The 21070-nt window shown below is 41.9% G+C and overlaps 1 protein-coding gene and 2 pseudogenes across 1 annotated transcript in view; 2 read left to right on the forward strand and 1 right to left on the reverse strand.

The window, feature by feature from the left end:
• Window positions 1-2492, forward strand: part of LOC109471721 — a 5628-nt gene extending 3136 nt beyond the window's left edge. Inside the window, exons 3-4 of the mRNA XM_019771072.1 lie at window positions 1635-1840; window positions 2092-2492. Coding sequence (XP_019626631.1) covers window positions 1635-1840; window positions 2092-2272 — 387 coding nt within the window. The 3' untranslated portion in view covers window positions 2273-2492. The remainder of the gene's footprint in view (window positions 1-1634; window positions 1841-2091) is intronic.
• Window positions 2493-8783: 6291 nt separating this feature from the next.
• Window positions 8784-15213, reverse strand: LOC109471722 (annotated as a pseudogene).
• A 663-nt stretch (window positions 15214-15876) lies between these two features.
• Window positions 15877-19038, forward strand: LOC109471723 (annotated as a pseudogene).
• The last annotated feature ends 2032 nt before the right edge of the window (window positions 19039-21070 follow it).

Here is a 21070-nt window from a genome sequence, read left to right on the forward strand (position 1 = left end):
TACTTGGGACATCTGTAAGTTAATCAAAAGTTACATACAGTCACGATGCATATATCATGTTAATGCAGAGGTCATTTGAACAATTAAAGAAGAAATTTACATTTACATATCAAGATCATATTTCATGGAGGTATGAGATCTCGGAATTCTAGTTTCAGTTGCGTTTATCTGTCCGTCCGTCCGTCCGTCCTCCGTCTGTCTGTTGGTCAACAAGATAACTCAAGAACGCCTGGATGGGATTGGTTTCATACTTGGTGTGTTGGTAGGGTGTGACGAAAACTGGAAATGATAAGATTTTTGTCCCCCTAGTGGCTTCCCTTGGTACTGCAGCGCAACTTCCGGTTTTGATATCTCGCGATCTGGGCATGCTAGGGTCATGAAATTTTGATGGAAGGTAGCTCTCGTGCTTGGATAGAAGTCATATAAGTTTGGGCCCCCTAGCGGCTTGTTCTGGAACTGCAGGGCACTTTCTGGCGAAATGTTTAAAAGCCAATAAGTCCAGACAGGAACAACATATTTTCATTATTTTTGGTGTGTAGGTAGCTGAGAGAGAGATGTACATAATTAAATGCAAATTATGCAAATGAGGACTTTATTTGCATAATTAATGAGGAAATTCTACAATTACAGTGTTTTACATTATACTATGTAACCTATGGCAGGCGGAACTTCAACAGATACTAATTATGCAAATGATGACCTAATTTGCATAATTAATGTGAAAATTCTATGATTTCGTAATGGTGAATGATGAGAATGTCATACTTGGGACATCTGTAAGTTAATCAAAAGTTAACATACATCACGATGCATATATCATGTTAATGCAGAGGTCATTTGAACAATTAAAGAAGAAATTTACATTTACATATCAAGATCATATTTCATGGAGGTATGAGATCTCGGAATTCTAGTTTAGTTACTGTTTTTGAAAGGTAAAAAACCTCCAAATTTGCGATGTCGACTGTACATCTTGATCACAGGGTGACCTAGTCTCCCGAGAACACGAGACTAGGTCGAGACTTGTGCGAAACTTCTAAGGCTCATAGAAAGATCAAGGAAGCAGTCCACATTCAGTTAGCACATGCCGGGATGAATCACAATGAAGGTTGGGAGCTGCCTTAGTCCTACTCCGCAAGGAGGCGGGGAGGCCAGAGGATCCACACAAGTCTCGACCTAGTCTCGTGTTCTCGCGAGACTAGCTCAATCCGTGATCAAGATGTATAGTCGACATCAATTTAGAGGTACATGTACATGTTTCTACCTTTCAAAAACGGACACTAATTGAGAAATACTGTACTAACTTTTTTTTTTCTTTTTCTTTAGCCAGAGTAGCGCACTTAGTAAATACTGATTTGTATGGGGCCCTTGTAATGTTAAACGAATGGCTGTAACCTCCAGATACGTAATTATTGTTTTGGTAGCTTTGCTGTGGGTTGATATGTGTGTCTGCTCGTCAGCAGCCAAAAATGGCAGAATGACAGGTTAAAAGGCCAAACACATGGAAATGGGTAAACTTTAGAGAAAATTGATAGCACATGAATGGGTTACACCACAGCGTAAATATGGTTAGACAGAATGGCACGATCTCAAAATGGCAGACACGGGAAATCGGGTGAACTTGAGGGTAACAAAAACCCAAAACTGAGAATCGAACTTCTCGGAAGACTATAATCTTGTTCACTAAATGTATCACATCTTCCACTAGGTACTGTTTCTTTGGCATAGTGGGAGAAGTTGGAGACCGCGACTGTTTTGAGATGCTGAAGTTGATACAAGAGGCAATGGAGACCAGGCTGTTGAGATGCTGCAACCCTACGTGTGGCAGACCTGGCTACAGGTAGGGTTTGGTAATAAAATACCATTTCTACGACAATTCAAATGCCGTAATGATAAAAAAATATCTTGTCGAATATGTCGCAGTGTCGAAAATAAGTTGGAAAAAGTGTACCGTCACCATGGCGTATGTTTAGTGTTGTTTAGTGATCCATTTGAATTTTCAGTCTTTTTAACCAACAAGAGCGGTCGAACAACTTTTCGGGAATTTACCACAGTCCTTAGTAGCTTAAGTAACTGTTACAATTTTTACAGATCCACCTTGCAGCTGTGTGCCCAGTGCAAGCTGACCCGGTACTGCAGCCGAGACTGTCAGAAACAACACTGGACTGTCGGACACAAGAAGTGCTGTGGGCATGACGCGTACACTGGCGAGAGACCAGACCTATTGAATTGCAGGAAGCTGATCGAGTCAACTGTAGGGTGGCCCAATTAACACTGTACTGTACCCGGAAACATTTTGGAACATGTGTAATTCATGTACCTTTAGATGTAATTTAGACTTTACTGCACAACTTTTGCATCTTCCATGCCTAATCATAACTTCATGAATTACGTTCATGGCAGTATTGTTTTGAGTTACACTGTCATTGGTTTCTATCTCTCTCCTACTTGCTTCGGTTGCATGGTCGGTGGAGGTTAATTTTGACAGATATTTGATATAGGGTAAAGCCCGGAGCGGGGAAAGTCTACATCACGCATAGTCTGGAAATTTTTATTCTGTCTTCCAGTGACACCCACTGTAGGTTTCTTTTCATTTCCGTGAAACTAGCAACCTTTTAATAGCTGTTTATACAGATATTATGATTAAATTCTGTTTTTCGGCCTTTCAAGTTTTTCTTTCTTTGTATATGGATCCCATAATGTCGCGGCTTTTCTTAGGTTCGGTCTTACAAGTGACATGTATACGAAATATTTAACGTTAGTTGGGCATGCCCACAGACTACGTTTGATCACTGCTGCTTAGCTTTAGTTGTGATATTATACTAACATGGGCATCCCAATTCAGACGGCTTGTTTTTGTGTATGTGTAACATGTCGGACCATACAGACGTCTATCTACCACGTAACTGTACACAAGAATTACTTCGTGAGTGTCAATGAAAATTACAGATGCACTGTGTTTTTCAGACGTTTCACCAATCATTGTACAGATATAAAAGTTTGTTTCATCCTGTACAACGTAGTATGTAAATGTCTGTATCTCATGTAGAGTATTGCAGGCGTGTTGCGCATGCTTGCATATACAGTATAAAATTAATTGTTGAGCAATAAAGTTTTCGTCGTCAAGTAGCGATGGTCAAAAGTTTTCTACTATTTATTTACATTTTCTTCGACACAAGAGAAATATGTTTCTACAGATATCGCACGCCGTGGCATAACTTACAGTTCTAAAAGCTCCCGCTAGGAGTCTCTCCTAGACCATCGGGCTGACCGCTTCTATGGCCGTGCATGTCGTTTTTACCATCCTTGCTAGTTTACGTCCGCTCTCATAGTCCCTGCCATCAGCTGGTTGGTAGGCGCGACAGTGGGAACGCATTAACTAACCAGGACGATACCCAGGCTAATTCGATGAGCGTCAAAGCTAACGTATGTAGGTAACGTTCCGGCGTAAATTATACGTATTGTAACAACATAGACTCCAAGTAGTTGGTATTGTTTGTAATATTTTCATTGACGAGTTTTACATTCATCACAATCTAGTATTTTTCGGTAGGGCTATAGTTGATGTCATTATACATCCTTTTTTTAACCACTGTTTATTCAAATCATGGAGACAATCATACATCCTACTATAGCGAATTCCATCACAGATAAAGGTACAGAGACTAGAAAGCATCATTTGTTACACTACAAATGCTTCTTGAACAAAACATGAATACAAGATTATACGAAATACAGAAGAACCAAATATGTTTATATCCACCAGCCAAAACGGATATGACTCACAATGCAGTAAAGATACATGTACTAGTATACAAAACGTTGAATCATAATGATTCATAACTTTATCTCTGGCTAAGGAGTTTTAGATACAAATATCGAATAAAACGTGTTGCACAACCTATGAAATATGTGAAATATACACTACAACACTACGGAAAGCCAGCTTTTCTAGCGTTAGAGTCTTCTCGAAAGAATCGCCTTTAAAAGTTTTAAAAAACTAGCACAACTGTGCGATCTCTGAAAGATTATTAGAAAGATCTGCTGAAGTTTTCGACAAAGGATAAAAGCCCAGCTGACTTCACGTTGTAGGTGTTAAAATGTTAAATAGTGATTGCGTTTTCAGTCTGCGTAGACATCGTTGTCGCCATGGTACATTCTGGACGCTTTCAGCCCACCTCACCAGTCTTATAGTTGTCACATGTCAGCCGTACAACTTTCAACAAGACATCTCCACCCTCTCAGCGGTCCTATGTCGATGTTACCAGCTGGCCTATGGGTTGTCCTGTCCATTCTTCCAAGTCGCTGGTCCATGTCCGGCGAGGACATCCCCCTCCCACTTTCAGGTCCAATATAATCTCGTTTCCCATCGGCTGAACAGACAATCACGTGACCCCTACCCTGATACTAATTATTCCGCCCCTTTACCCTCTGACCCTTCCTCCCTAACCCTCGTAAGGGTCATTCGTGGCTCAACCTTTCTCTGTACGGTCACATTTGACTAAACAATTGGCAACCAGCCTGAGGGTAAAATAGGTCGCCAGCTCGCAGCACATGACTTGTTGTTGTTGTATTAGGCTCCTGCATAAGTGTGTACATGCTATGAGAGCTACAATGTGTAGAGAGTAATGGTGTTACTGAGTTGATGAGCCAATTGCAATAAATGCCCGACCGTACTGAGGTGACGGTGAGCTCACTACCCTAATTGTGTGTGTTTGTCTGTGAAATAGACGGGAAACATAGTTCTCTTCGGAGCTTGCGAAGAAGAGAAGATGAATGCATCAGCTCAAGCACGACATACTGTACAGGCTTACGTTGGGGGGGGGGGGGGGTTATGTCGTTTGTCTCTGAATTGTTGTATATGTTCAAAACGCGAAGATACAGAAGTTCCGGCCAGCCGAAGCAATGATAAAAACATTAGTGATTCAATGATGAACAGTATTATTGCTAGTGTGAATACATGTCATTGGGAACACATGTCTGAATATGTATATAATATATGTCTTTGAGAACTTATATGTATATAAAATAGACCAATTCTGTATTTGCGAAACAACATGTGCTACATTATGAAAAACTGTTCTCCAACTCAAAAAGTTTGACTCACTGGAATTTTCCCCTGAATCACTCAGTCTTCCTCAGCTATCTGATCCAAATCTGACTTTATAATGTAATTTACCAACTCAGATGAACTTTCATGCTGAACATGTGGTACAGTACTAAGTTTTACATTCAGTAGTGATTTACAGGTACGGTACATTACACAGTTCCTGTCAGGATAGCAGCCAGGCATAGATGTAGATATTTTTTGTAATAATGATATATATATATTTACCACAAAATTGAGCATAATTGTTAGTTGTGAGTTCAGTACAAGTAAATGCCACAATCACAGCTCAGAAACTAATGTTTACACATGTATTGTTGTACAATTTAGTCGCTTACAATACAGTGCGTACATAAAGTGCACCAGGCAAGTTATGTATTTGGAGCGAGCCACTTTGTGAGTTTGTAACTACATAATATTATGTAGTACACTAGTAGGTTTTCATATTTACAGGTACGCTGCATGCATGCATTACACGGGTCCGGGCCGGATAGCCGAGACATAGATGCAGAAATTCATTTTTCCCGTAATTTTTTTAATGATGATCTGCATTGTTGCTATTTATTATTAGCAAAATTACTCGACCCGAAAAGTCCTACAATGAAATATGAAAAAAAAAAAACAGCGTACCTGGCATATCTGTATCTCTACCTAAGGAAATCGTGGATGAATGAATATTTATTCAACTTGCAGAGTTACATAGCCTAAATTGTGTTAAATTTACAAAGTTTAAAATGTACATACTAAGTATTACAAGCATTATCAATTAGTTACATTAAAAATACGCTATTTTGATATTTTCTGGAATCGCTTATACCATTTGGAATAATATTGGTGCATTAATATACATATACATATAAAAATAAGTAAAAATGCGTTGTAAGTAAAGTACTGGTAGTACATCATTACATCGAAGAAACTAATTTTCTGAGTAGCCTCCTGTGCAGGCTCCGGGCGGGTGGGCGTTTTGAATACTGCGTTTTGTAGAGTTGGCAGGACTACTAGGTCCAGTAAACAGCTACAAAGTCTCAGACCCAGAACTGTTCGATTTACAAAGAAATCAATCTACTGACTACTATATGGCCAAAGTGTTGAAGGATATGTAAGTTTTCGGAGCTCATAAGTAGTAGCATACATGATGTGTTTATGGCCAAACAGTTGTATTGTACCGTTGATACTGTATATCATACGTAAATGAAGTGTAAGTCTGAACTTATATATATACATATTCTTCAAGCTTTTAAATTGTACGAAGTCGACAATTCAGCCAACGTCCGAAGCGCTTGTGCTAAGGCTACCAAACTTGGTGACTTTTAAAAAATATTATCGCCAACAATTCCATTGTAGTGAGATGAATTAATAGTTTTTCGTGTTGCCATGGCAACGGGTTTTTGACGGGCATTTTTTTAAAAATCAGTATATTTTGACTTAATGAAATTCTGAGGCTTTTATGTTAATTTATAATGATTAGTATTAACAAAATCTTATATAATTCCATGTAATTTTCATCAGTAATTATGCATAATCAAAGCTAAGTTAATGACGTCATTGGCCAACATCCAACATGGCGGAACATACGATAAGTTCAGTTTCATTTCGGCTATTTTCCCTTAAAATATCATCCCAACTTGGATTTTTTTACAGAAAAGGTTCATTTGAACCACTTGAGTCTATTTCCTTTATAGTTTTAGGCTTAATCTTGAAAAAAGTATTTTAGAAAATTCAATATTGACGATCCAAGATAGTGGAGAGTTTAAATATACATGATGTCATGTTATGACGTCATTAGTGTTGCCACGGGCAACATACAATTAGGTAGACCTTATTATGATATCATAAACACTTTTTGTTAAAGTTGTGTTGTATACCATCAATTTTATCTTAAGAAAAAACATTTTAGGCAGTATATCACATGAATGACGTCATGATGACGTCATATATATTACGTTATAATGATATAAAGAATTGTTGACATGATTGATCTTTACTAATAGACCATACAAAAAATTGGCGGTCATACGATATGCCGTTCTTGAGTTCTGAGACCCCCACCCCCACCCCCTCCCAAAGATTAAAAAAAGCCCAGTCTAGATAGGGTTAAGTCTTCTCTACCGGTACCACCAAAGATCGCTAAATTATATATTGTATTCGTGTATTCACATTTTCTTCTTCGCTTTTGTATTTGATTTCTAACACTTATTTTGTAGATTCCAATTATTTCATATAGATATAATCCTACAAACTACAACTTTTCCATGCTGTTGTCTGCAATATTTGAGCCTTTAGCTCAAGAAGAAAAATTCTAAAGCTAGCTTTTTTCGTTATTATTGTTTCATAATTTTGTGTGAGCGAAGTCTTTATCATCATAATCATTTATCTAAAATATCCCGAAATGTGCACGTTATTTAAAAGACATGTTTGTGTTCCACATTCCATTAATTCATGCTCATGTTTTAAAGATTAGACGTTCAGGAAATAGTTACTTAAGCAACTGGATATGATTTTGAATATAATAATACAAAATCATATTGAGGAACTTTTATTTTGCGCATGCTCAGGCTCCAGAGCCTGGGTGCCAGCCTTTTTAACTTCCCCTTCAAATGGCCGCTAAAAAGGCTGGTAACCAGGCTAGCCAATGTAACGGCTTATATTTTATAGCCTAAAGATTGTACGTGTGTAGACGGGCATCAAACGGTATTCTCAAAAAGCCCACTTCTTATTCTCAAGATAATTAACAAAACAATTCGAATCTAGTCGGCAAAAGACATACACATCTTCCGCCGGCTAGTTAAATTTTCTCAGCAAAATTAGTCTTCAGAGTCGGTTAATTAATTTGGGGCTTATTATAATTGATACTTAGCGTCCCAAAAATGGTGTGTTTCCATTAGATTGGTCGGGAACCCTAAAAACGTTTTGCTTAAGACTTAGCAGGGACCCACGCCTCTACCAAATATATTGGTGCAATATAAGAGAATGTTGCTAGACGGCTGTACATCTGCATTTAGTGCATGTTTTCAATTTTTGTAAAGACTGTAAATTTGAAAAAAAACTTTTTGTTAGAAAAGACATTCATATGATGTTTTAGGGTAATGATTAGATGTCCTTGCTCACGAAAAAAACAACCTCAAGGAAATGAAAGGACAGTAAGATTGTAAAACTTATCTGTTTGTTAGATTAATTAATTGATTGACTGCACTAATTGATTGATTTGTTGATTGATCGATTGATTGATTGATTGATTGATTGATTGATTGATTGATTGATTTGGAGCTCCACTGTGACAATCCCCACGCAATTCTTATTGACAATTTTATCTCTTTTATTGACAGTTTTCATATCTAACTTTATGATGAATCTTCGTGGGTCATGACACAATTGTGTCCAACAAGGACAAGGTAAAATTTTCCAGTCATTTGTCAATTTGTTTTTAATTAAAAGGTAAGGATGTATCCAATTTTCACTGCAGTGTAATTGTCAATTTTGAGGTCTGAAAAAACCTACCCACAAACAAAATATTTAAGCCTTCTCAAGTCATCGAGTTTACTGACACACAAACAGATATAACAATCTTGGTGAAGGTAAAACTATTTTCTCAGTCTGAAAAAGTAAACGTAAATGGTTAGCAGAATAAAGGGAATGGGTCGTTGGGGATGGGTCGTTTCTTATGATGTGTTACCTATTCCCTCCACAGGTTAGGAATTGTGACGGTGGGGAGGGACGCACTTAGTGCTATGTTATGTGTTCCCTCCCCTGGGATCTCCCATGGCCAGTAGGTGTTAGGTAGTGTGATGGTGGGGAGGGACACACGACGGGCTGTGTAATGTGTTGTCTCCCCTGGGATCTCCCATGGCCAATAGGTGTTAGGTAGTGTGATGGTGGGGAGGGACACACGCCGGGCTGTGTAATGCATTGTCTCCCCTGGAATCTCCCATGGCCAGTAGGTGTTAGGTAGTGTGACGGTGGGGAGGGACACACGCCGGGCTGTGTTACGGGTTCCCTCCCCTGGGATCTCCCATGGCCAGTAGGTGTTAGGTAGTGTGCCGTTTGGGGAGGGACACACGCCGGGCTGTGTTACAGGTTCCCTCCTCTGGGATCTCCCATGGCCAGTAGGTGTTAGGTAGTGTGACGGTGGGGAGGGACGCACGCCATGGTGTGTTACAGGATCCCTTCCCTGGAATCTCCCATGACCAGTGTGTGTTAATAAGTAGTGTCACCTCGGGGAGGGACGCACGCCGTGGTGTGTTACAGGATCCCTTCCCTGGGATCTCCCATGGCCAGTAGGTGTTAGGTAGTGTTAAATGGACGGGCGAACGCCGTCCTTTGTTACGGGTTCCCTCTTCTAGGATCTCCCATGGCCATTAGGTGTTAGGTAGTGTGACGCTGGGGAGGGGCGCACGCCGTGGTGTGTTACGTGTTCCCTCCCCTGGGATCTCCCATGGCCAGTAGGTGTTAGGTAGTATGACGGTAGGGAGGGACGCACGCCGTGGTGTGATACGGGTTCCCTCCCCTGGAATCTCCCATGGCCAGTAGGTGTTAGGTAGTGTGACGGTGGGGAGGGACACATGGCGTGCTGTGTTACGGGTTCCCTCCCCTGGGATCTCCCATGGCCAGTAGGTGTTAGCTATATAGGTAGTGTGACGATGGGAGGAACGTACGTCGTGCTGAGTTACGGGCTCCCTCCCATGGGATCTTCAAAAGCTAATAAGTGTAAAGCAGTGTGAGGAATGTGATATGATCACTTGTGACGTGTTGACCTCAGGACATGATAGTATGTGCGACGTTGACATACAGCTTAACCTACACCTTCGTCATTAGACCGGGATACGAACATGATTTTGATCCTGAACTATCTCTAGATCTTGTCCAGGTTCGGTACCCCACGAGGTGTAGGCTGCATTGCCTACCGGTTTTGAACTTGTTTTATCCTTCTCCGTAGCAGAAATGTAATGTGTCGGGCTTTTGGATTCCTTAGTGCCAGTTGTGGAAGAGGTTTCTGTTGTTTCAGTCTGACTTTTTAGCAAGGGGATGATCAAGAACAACTTCTTGTGTTCACCTCCGGTGAGGATACATGTGATGTTCTTTGTGTTGTCATGGCTCTGTTTGTGTGGGTGGTGTTGTTCTTTACATCAACCATCTGTGCATATATCAAAGCTAAAGTGTGGACCTCCGAACGCTCAAGCGTATGTAGTGTTAATGCACCTGTTATGTCCTCCCTTCCACTTGCAAACTTGTACTTGTGGTAAATTCAAATAAACTGATAAACAAGCTTTGCCAATTTCTCGGCCGAAAGTGCATGGAATGTTTATCCTCTTATTTATTGCTACACTATTTACCCTACCATGAAAAGGAAAATACTCCTAGAGGCACCATAACCATTCAGTACCTCACACTTAACACCCAAACCTATACATATACCAGGGAGAAGTGATGGCTTGCCTCTGAAAGACACAAACTTTAGCCATTCAGCTCTCAACACTGAGGCGAACGCGGGCCCGCTGAGGCTGCACAGGCAGCTGCCTAGAGAAGTACAAACAACATGGCTGCGTTTTTCTTTCCACCTGTGCATGCGTTCTGGCCAAACCTTTCATTCAAAACACTACTTGTCACATGCGTTTGGTGCCCTTGACACGCAGATCTGGAAGTATCAAAGGTAAGCTTTTGGTCCACTGAGAACTTTTTTCTTTAGTGTTATAAAGATAATTATCGGTATCAAAAACCACTTTACAAGCAGTGCAACAGGTTCTGCAAGTACACTATTTATTTACCAGACGAATGACTTGACATGTTTATGCAATAAGCAATTGACACAATAACATTTTGTGAATGTACAAGAGGAACGGAGAAACATGATTCATGACACGCAGACCAATCATACAAAAAAAGTTCTTTTTTTTTTCTTTTTTTTTAAATTTGATATTTCAGTTACGTGGTTCAACTAACAATAAAAGGCCCCCAATGGTGATAAGCATGGTAAACAGCAGCTTTTGTTCATCAATGCTACGTTACGGGTATCCTCCCCTCGGTTGGGTTAAGGCGGCCTAGGCGGATGGGAAAGTAGTATTCTATACAGCATATGCTTGTAACTTCTGATAGCACACAATTTTAGTTGTACATGGAACGCATTGAATAAAAGGTACTTCAGTTTTTCTACGCCTGGGTTTTGGGTTAGAAATAAACATTTTTGCCAAAAATAGCCGTTTATTTCATGAATTTACGCGCAGGCGGTATTAGCACATTCCATATAGCCTCGGACAAATTTAATAAGAAAGTGATAATACGTAAACATGGATTACTCTAAAGATCAGCTTTGTTGTTTTCAGCTGCGCGTAAAGCCGTTCAAGTCATACTCCATAAATAAATCGCGTAACAACGCGGGTTTACATGGGGAAACATACAAATGACCGCCTGTGGCCATCGTGCAGACACACGCCTGAACTCAAACATGAATGTTGGCCTAGCCGTCTTCACCTAACCGAGCCCTGGGATATCCCTTAGCCTTTAGGTATTTAGTAAGTTAAGGGGAAGGGACGCACGCCGTGCTCTGTTACGGGTTCCCTCCCCTGGGAAATTCGAACTCCCCTGGCTTGTAGGTGTCAGATAGTGTGATGGTTGGGAGGGACGCACGTCGTGGTGTGTTACGGGTTCCCTCTCCTGGGATCTCCCACGGCCAGTAAATGTTAGGCAGTGAGAGATAGGTTATATGCGCTTTCGTGTCGTCTTGCCCTCTTGACAGCCTTGCACCTGTGACGTTGACGTACGTCATTACACCTTGGTCAGTAGGCTGAGATGCCAAAGACCTCAGCTGCCTACGACGGCACATGATACTTTTGACCAGGGAAGTGTTTCTGTAAAAGACATTACGCTGGGCGTTGGTATGTCCAGTCGATCCATATGTAACAATCGATCCAGACCGTCGGTTCTGTCGACTGCTTGGGACGACATGCAGCGTAAACTCTGCAACATCAAGGTACCGGTACAAAGGCGTGGGACCGCTATCCTTATCATCTGGTATCTCACTGTAGGTGTGTGTTAGGACATGTAAAGGGCGCTGTGCAGAAGCTTCGTTATCTTGGATCTCCCAGCATGTACGCGGGAGGGCCGGCAGGGGGCGCTGTGCAGCGGCCATGTGATCTGGGATCTGACTGTAGGTGTGTTTGATGGACTCTAGGACAGCCGGCAATGACCTACAGGATACCGCGTCGTCTGGGGCGAACCTGAGAGTGCAAGCCGGGAGAGAAGCTGACCTTACAATGCCGGAAATGACGTCATCTTGGGTCTTCCCGTATACGCCTGGTAGAGCCGGCAGCGGCCTCTGAGCACATGATATGTCATCTGGAATCTCGCTGTACGTAGGTGTGGTGGAATGCAGGACAGCGGGCCAGGACCTACAGGACGCAACGGCAATCGACGACATATTGCCTGAACGTTCAGGGTGAGAAGCAGGCCTCAGCAAGCCAGGTATATTCCAAATGTGTGCATTGTCTCTGCCCCTATCATTATTGTTTACCCTTGCTGCACACACTTTCCACATCAGCACTGCAAGGAATGGCATAACCAAAACAGCCACTACCGAGACAACAACTAGGATGAGAACATAACCTGGTGCCCCACCCACCTCTGGATCCGGTCCAGATGAGGTACTCACCTCAAATGTAGACTTCCCCGTCGGTTTTGACGGCGTCGTTACACCATTATCGTTTCTCTCTGTAGTTACAGAGTAGTTTGTCAGGCCGCTTGATAGGTTAGTGCCTATTCTGGAAGAGGTTTCTGTTGTGTGGGTCTGACTTTGGACTGAGATGAAGGACAACTTCGTGTATTCCCCTTTGGTAAGAAGAATGCAGGTGATGTTCTTTGTGTTATTTGTGTTCGCCGTGTGCTTTTGGCTGCTGCCAGGCTCTGTGGTGGTGGATGTGCTTGCGTCTGGTGTCTGAGCAAACGTCATGGCAACACCTCCGGTGTTCTCAACAGTAGCCATAGAAATCAGACGGAAGATTGAGTTTTCCAACAGGGCCACTGAAATGCCACCTTCGCTTTCCCAAACCTGCCTGCACTGCTCAGGGGCGTTGGTGTCCAGTTGGTCTGTCAGAGATCGAGAGCCATCCGAAGCAAAAACAACAGTGGGGGGCTGGATGGAGATCGTGCTCAGCGAACTATCCAAATCACCACATGATATGGCAGGTTTGATATTTCTCGCACTCATGTCGTTTTTTCCCACCTCAATGCGTGATGGATCAAACATCCACCCAAACAATAGCTCATGAGAATAAGCTTTGTCCCTGGCGCAGAAGTGGAATTTGGGCACCTCAACGACCACTGTTGCTGCCGCTTCAACCTCACTGGTAAACCATAGTAGTCCTGACGAACGTTCTTGGACTCTTCGATCTAGCCTCCACATTATTTGATGCGGCATTGCACCATAAACAGAAGACAATCTACTACTGCTAACATGTAGCTGTGACAGCGAAGACTGTCCCCACAAGACCTCTTTGTCCAAAGAAGACAGATCATTATCCCTCAAGTCTAACGTCGTCAGCTGAAGGTGTTGGAATGCCCCTGGCGAAATGCTATTGATAGGATTTGACCTCAAAATCAGACAGATCTTTGTACCTTCCAATCCAAAGAGCCAGGCAGGGTCTACAACCTGCAACATATTGTTATCTAGATCCAACAGACTAAGGTTAGTTAGGTCCATGAAGGTCCCCGGCTCTATCTGCTTGATGCTGTTGTTGGACAAAATCAGAACCAAGAGGGGCTCTAAACCCGTGAACCAGGCCCGCTTGACATTTGTCAGCCTGTTAGAATCTAGACTCAAACGTCTAAGCCTGGGAAAATCAGAGAAGGTGTTGTTCTTCACATCAACGATCTGTGCATCTATCAAAGCTAAGGTGTCGACCTCCGATCGCTCAAGCTCTGCCAGTTTCTCGGCCGAAAGTTCGTGGAATGGGTATCCTCTTATTGCCACAGCCATTTTTCCAGCAAGAAAAGGGAAAGGACTTGTAGAAGCACCATCCCCATTCTGGACCTTACATACGACACATAAACCTGTAGGATGGTAAAAGTTTAAAACCGGCTTGCCTGTGAAAGGCACACACTCCCGCCCGTTATCAGTTCTGTAACACTGAGAAGAACGCTGACCCCTTGAATCTGCACAAACAGCTGTCAAGAGGAGCAAAAACAACATGGCTGCGCTTTCCTTCCCACCTCCTACATACCGCCCACTCGTATGTCAACCATTCATCCAAAACACGAATGGAAGCTCCTTGAAACACTACATGTCACATACCTTTTGTTGGTACCCTTGAAACGCAGATCTGTAAGCAACCTGGATAAGATCTCGGTCAGCTAAGGAAAATGTTTTCGTCGTTTTAAAGATAATTTTCGGTACATACGTAAAAGTACCACTGTCTGCAAGCAGTGCATTAGGTTCTGGGCACTATACGTTATAAATTTCCCAGACGAATAACTTTAAGTGACATGTTCATGCATTAAACAATTACCACACAATAAGGGTTGCTAATGAACAAGAGGTAAGAGAAAATTACTCCCTGACACGCAGACTAATTAGATAGTTTGATAGTGAGGTAGTGCCCGGGAGAAAAGTGAGGAAGGGGTTCCGATGGTTCATGTTTGAGTTTACAATAATAATAATAATAATAACTTTATTGCACAACAGTTGTACATGGTACAAAGTATGGCAAAACTTATCTATAAACTTAACTATGGACTAAACTAACTAATACAGGAGTTTGTGGCTGATATAGGATGTGAATGAACTTTTACAATATTGGAGGAATTTCTTATGTCTAGACATTGTTTGATATACATTCCTATATCTACCATACATGAGTTATCACAGGTCATTATTATCTTAAATTTGCTACTTAAATCCATCGATGTAAATTCTGGTACATATGACGATAGTTTCGTATTTAATGAATTGCGTACATCAACATACTTAGGACATTCCATCAAAAAGTGATACATTTCTCAAAATCTGCTGCAAAATGGTAGAACTACTAACATGGATGGAAAGTGTAAGAAAGTGGCGTGTTTTGGTTGAAAATTGATTTCGGGCCCGTGGCTTACTTCCGGGTATCCTTCCACATTGTTCTTTGGTTTGACCCAGATATTCCTTGTATGCGTTCTGGGGGTGCTGTCGCTATGCCTCGCGCGACGGGCTATTGTGATAATCTCAGTGTTAGGATTTTTCTATTATTTCTTTCTCAGTGTTAGGATTTACTTTTCTTAATAATACATAAGGGTTTTCTCTTCCCGACAAAATAAATCATATTAGTGGCTAAATTCTGGGTGATGGGTCTAATTCCTCGTGAAAATGGTCAATTTTTGGAATTATTTTTTAAATCGAAAATTCTTTTTCACCCGAAAATTTACTAAAATGTAAGAGGTGAAAGAAAATTTAACTTCTACTGTTCTCGTAGTTAAAGCGATATCTTCCATTTGCAAACACAGTGTTTTGGCTCAAGAGGTATTTCCTGAAACGGTCGCTAGAGTTGAGGGTATGTAGACTCGAATTGAGACACAAAATATACTGGGGTGTGCCCCCATAATTATATAAGTGCCCAGTGTGAAAAGAAGACTAATTACGTCACTGCTCCCCTCTTAAACATCACAAATGGAACCATCCACCACAAACCGTCACGAGGCAAAAGTCAATAAGGTTATCAGAAATTTACTGTACATTGTCCTTTTTACATGTACCACTAGTGTATACGTACCAGACTGTACAAACACGTACGTCCCTGGGTAAAGATGGCGTCCAACGCATTCAGCGACATTGCCAACAAATTTCTCGTCTGCCAGGTCTGTTTGGAGGACTTCAGGCAGCCTAAGATGCTGCCGTGTCTTCACACCTTCTGCCAGCCGTGTTTGGAGAAGCTCCTGGCCGCAGAGCCGATAGGGAAACTGGACTGTCCGACATGCCAACAGGACGTGCCCCTCCCCCAGAATGGCGTTCAGGGGCTGAAGTCTAACTTCCTCGTAGGCAAACTGTGCGACATTCTGCAACAACAGCCGACAGGAAAAACGTCCGAGGCGCGGGAGGATGGAGTCCCCTGTACGGCCTGTGAGAGCGGCAACTCGGCTCAAGTTTACTGCGTGGAGTGTACCGACTATCTGTGCCAGAGGTGTGACAATATACACAGTCGATTTAAAGCGACTAAATCCCACAAAGTTGTAACGGTTCAAGGCCTGCAATCCGGCCAAGCTGCCGCCCAGCTCCGGGCATGGGAGATCTCCAAGTGTAAGGATCACCACGAACTGAACAAGTTCTACTGTGATACCTGTCATCGGGTCATCTGTCTGCACTGCGTGGTCACAGCTCACAAAGATCACCAGTACGTGGAGATAGAGAGAGTACGTGGTGGCAGAGAGAGAAAGAGCAAATATTAAAGCACAAGTTTCTACAGTCAAGAACACCTTAGGCCTCCATGAGACGTGGAGACAACAGTTGCAGTCAGTGAGGAACGTATGGTCTTCAGAGTTACCGCGTACAGAAGAACAGGTCAGAAAACAAGTCAAGGCAATCATCGAGGCTGCAAAGAAGGCAGGAGACGACATAATTGGCCAGCTTCGAGCCCTGAATGCTGTTCGACAGAAACAGATGGACGCCGCCATGGAAGCAGTGGAGATGGACCTGGTCTCAGCCAAGAGCTGTGTCCAGTTTGCGGACAGCGTGTTGGAGTACGGAAGCCCGGCAGAGGTCATCTCGGTAGCCCGAGAACTGACCGGACGGTTGGACCGAACAGCGGGAGACAAAAACGCCGAGAGGGCTCAACTGGCCATGGACTTTGTGAACTTGTCCTTTGAACCACCAGCTGTTGGACTACAGATAGCAGTCAATAAACTTGTAGGTGGGATAGGGATACACCAGGTGAGGACACCTATGAGCCCACCATCTGCGGAGGTGCGACTGATCGGTAGTGGCTGCGTGAGGCTAAAACACGTCAAGACTGCTGGGAAGCTGGGTATTGGAGATGGACAGTTTCACGTGCCGACCTCACTTACTGTCACAGCAGAGGAAGAAATTGTAGTGACTGATCGTAACAATTCACGCCTGCAATTCCTTGACAAAGATGGCTCCTTCAAGACGAAGATCGATCTGAGGTTCAAGCCGGAGTGTGTGGCGGCACTGACAAACGGCGAGCTACTGGTGACAGGAGACGGACACAAGATTCACGTTCTGGACAAACAGGGCAGGAAGTCACGCGTCATCCAGGTGACAGGGGCTACTGATGAGACACGTGGAATTACATTTGGTATCGCTGTTGACGTTTGGGGACGCATTATCGTCACTATCGGGCACCAAGTTTTTGTACTCAGTCCCAGCGGTAACGTCATGTTGAAGTTCGGGGACAAATATCAAGGTCAGCAGCTGGGTTGCTCCCTCCGTGTGACCGTCAACAGCAGCAACCAGATAATCGTCAGTGACTCTAACAACAACAACTTGAAGGTATTTGACCCCGCCGGTCGCCATCTCTTCACATGTGGGTCACGTGGATCGGGACCTGGTCAACTGAACTGCCCCAACTGTGTCATCACGGACAGCGAGGACAACATCATCGTGTCTGACTGGAAGAACAATCGTGTTTCCCTGTTCAGTCCGGAAGGCACGTTTATCAGGCACGTGCTGACACAGGAGGAACACGGGCTGGAATTTCCGATGGGACTGATGTTGACTTACGATGGACATTTGGTCGTTTCTGTACATGCTTTTCATGTACTCAAGTTTTTTCATTGAAAATGAATTTTCTTACAACTTCACAACTAATTTCATTTCATGTAAGTGGATGATTGTACTAAACATTAACAGATGTTACTATATAGCAAGAATACCGTAACCAATCAGAAGGCCCCGTTTCCTGTTAGTTATCAGGCCGTAAACCTTTCAACTACCCATATTGCATGGCGTGTCCTCTGTCATTTGAATGCACACATTAACATGTTGTTTTTTTAAGTTGTTCAATAAACGGTTGTCTAATGCACTTATGGAGTGAAGTAAATATGAGCGTTCTCTAAAAACAATGTTTTTTTTTAAGATAGGCGGCCCATTTCTGGATCGTCTTCAAGATATTATTGCTGAAGAGATTTACTGAAGCTGGTAATAATAAGTAATCAATTTGATACAAACGGAACAGCATGCAAGTTTAGCTTAAGAAATTGTAGCAGCATTAAGTCTATCAGCGTGTATTGACGTGCTTGAGAGGTGACTTCCCTGTTTTTGCTGTGTGTAGTTCAGGACCTTTACAAACACAAACTCCTTTGTAAATACAGGAAGTTATTAAACATCAAAAATACCATGTAGAAGGTAAAGAACGAGATCATCGTAACGTATGATGATAACCACCATGATTGAAGTTATATAACAAAAACAAATGCCTGTACACTGGTCGTAAAATAGCCAGAAAAGGGGGAAAACTCTGCCTTACTGTCCTTAGTTTTAGTCTTCATTTCTTCTCTGATGTATGTTGACTTCATGGCTCTTGGCATTTGAGGCTATCATAGTATGTGTAGGCCTGATTTTTCACCCCGTTGCTTAATTGTTTTTCTGAACAAGTCAGAGAAACAACAAATTAAATTGACATGGCCTTATGATGGATAGCAAGAGGCAACAATTCTACATCCATAGGCAGTGTCACTATCCACAGAATTACTCAGTGACATTATTTCAGGTAACAATTATATTCTTTTTCTAATAAACAGGTGGTGGTTTGACTTCAGCATAGGACCCTCGACCGTAGGACCGATGTGCAAAGCAACCCAGAATCTGCCACATCGTTCCCTTGAAGTCTGGATCCCAGGAGTACAGAATAGTGGCAGGGAAGTTCACCAACAGTCTACATGGGATGAAGGCAACGGTAGTGAGCATTGAAAGGGTTCAGAGCCCTACCCTGTGGATACAGTACTGCGCTTAACGGCAGAAAATTGCACAAATCAACCCAAGAAGGTAAAAAAATATATTTATGGGTTCACCACAAAGTGGTGAAACCATATTGCTTTTTCTCATGATTCTCCTCCTTCTTCTCCTCCTGCCATTTCTTTAAATGGATTCAGCTTCTTCATTTGGGGGCCTAAGGACCTGAAATTTGGTATGGAGGTACAATAGGCAAATACCCCCAGGCGTTTTTTTAATTTTTGTGATACAGGCTTTTAGAATGGTTTTATTTGAGTTTTTTGGCTGTGTTATAGCAAATGTATTACTGAGTTAGTGTGCAGTGTTACCAGATTTGGGCATGAGTCATCACAATGGAATGCAGGGCATCAACCAATAGGCATGCAGCTTTCCTCTATTCTCCTTGCTGATTGGCTGTTGGAATTTAACAGGCTTAACTTAATTAATACCTGCACAGAGCAATTCCATACTGACAGTATGTCTGTATTCAAGTGTTTTGGTAGGTATTTTAAGCTTTCCTGCTCCAGCATTGGAATGCGGGGCATGAACGCTTCTTTTTTTCTTGAAAATCAACAGTTTGCATTATGCAATTAAAAATCCTAACCAATAATGTAGGGAATAGCTATCCAACTGTTGTAGTCTTAGTTGTATGTTACTTCATACTATAGTTATATCAATGTAAAGCATTGTTTTCCCTTGTGTTTCTCATTCTTTCCCTGCCATGTCGTAAAATGTGGTGAAGCCGTTGCTGTATTTGCTCCAAAGCAAATGTCGGCCTTTCTAGTTGATTACATTATTTCTCTACTAGACTCTCCTCCTATAGAGCTTATTCTCTGTTGAGCAATTAAAGAAACAGAACAACGGAAATCTCTATTTTTTAAGTGACAAATTTTGACAATAATCACTAAATCAACGCCGGGTTCACAGGACAGACACCGGTGTCTGGTGATGTTAAGCACTCGAATGGTAAAACTTCCCAAACCAAGCCTCAGCAACTGCCCTAGACTAATCAAGATCTCATGGCAAAGATCCCATAACAATGTCAAAGTTCAAATATAAGATGATACACTTAAAAATATTCTGATATTCAATTCGAAAAGCAATCTTGGTTTTAGAGATGAGTCTGCACTCCAGATTGAAACCGTAACTTCGCCCACGGGTAGAATTGATGATACCTATTGAAGTTACATGTAGGTAGTAAAATTCTACTTGAAGTAAGTGCAAAATGTACTTTTTAAAGGTATCAGTTTTATATTCTTTACTTTAAAGCAACGATTTGAACCTATAATCATTGTTTTATAAGTCAACAAGTGCAAAATGGAACACTAGCAAATCCTATTTTCCACCTTTTGATGGATAATTCATGCAATACAAACATGTAACCTTTCAGTTTTGCGTCATAACTTTTTTATAAACATGTGTTGTCAAAACACTGTAGAATGATCTTTTCTCAATTCTACCCACTGCAGGAGGCTAGGACTCAATGAAACATTTACCAAAGTTGAAATGTTGAAATACCTTCCGGTCTTATCATTGTACGTTTTATCTTTGATACAATAGATAATGCTTTCATAAATCTTTTAGACATCGGCAATATTTGTTACAGTTGACGTTTCAAGCTAGCTAACTGTACACATGTTTACATGAGTAGACGATTTGGAAAAAAATATTCTAGACTGCTTTGACAATACATGTATATAAAAGAGGTACGACGCAAGGCTTAAAGGTTGCGTGTTTATTGCATGAATTATCAATCAACAGGTGGCAAAGGTATTGCAATGGCTAGGGTTTCACTTGTTGACTTTGAACCTAAAGATTCCTGGTTCGAACCGTTGCTTTTAAGCAAAAACAGATGATAACTTCTATTATGTATCTTGTTCTTTCTTGTAGAACATTACTATCTTTCTTTTGCATTTTATTTCACCCGTAGGTGATGCCATCTAGATCGTTCCTCTCAGAAGTGCAGACTCATCACTGAAAGGAAGATTGTTTTCAGATTGAATATCAGATGATATTTAAAAAAGTGTATTTGAACTTTCACCGAAGTGAATGCA

Source organism: Branchiostoma belcheri, unplaced genomic scaffold (assembly GCF_001625305.1).
Source record: "Branchiostoma belcheri isolate BF01 breed outbred unplaced genomic scaffold, Haploidv18h27 scaffold256, whole genome shotgun sequence".
NCBI classification, from domain to species: Eukaryota; Metazoa; Chordata; class Leptocardii; order Amphioxiformes; family Branchiostomatidae; genus Branchiostoma; species Branchiostoma belcheri.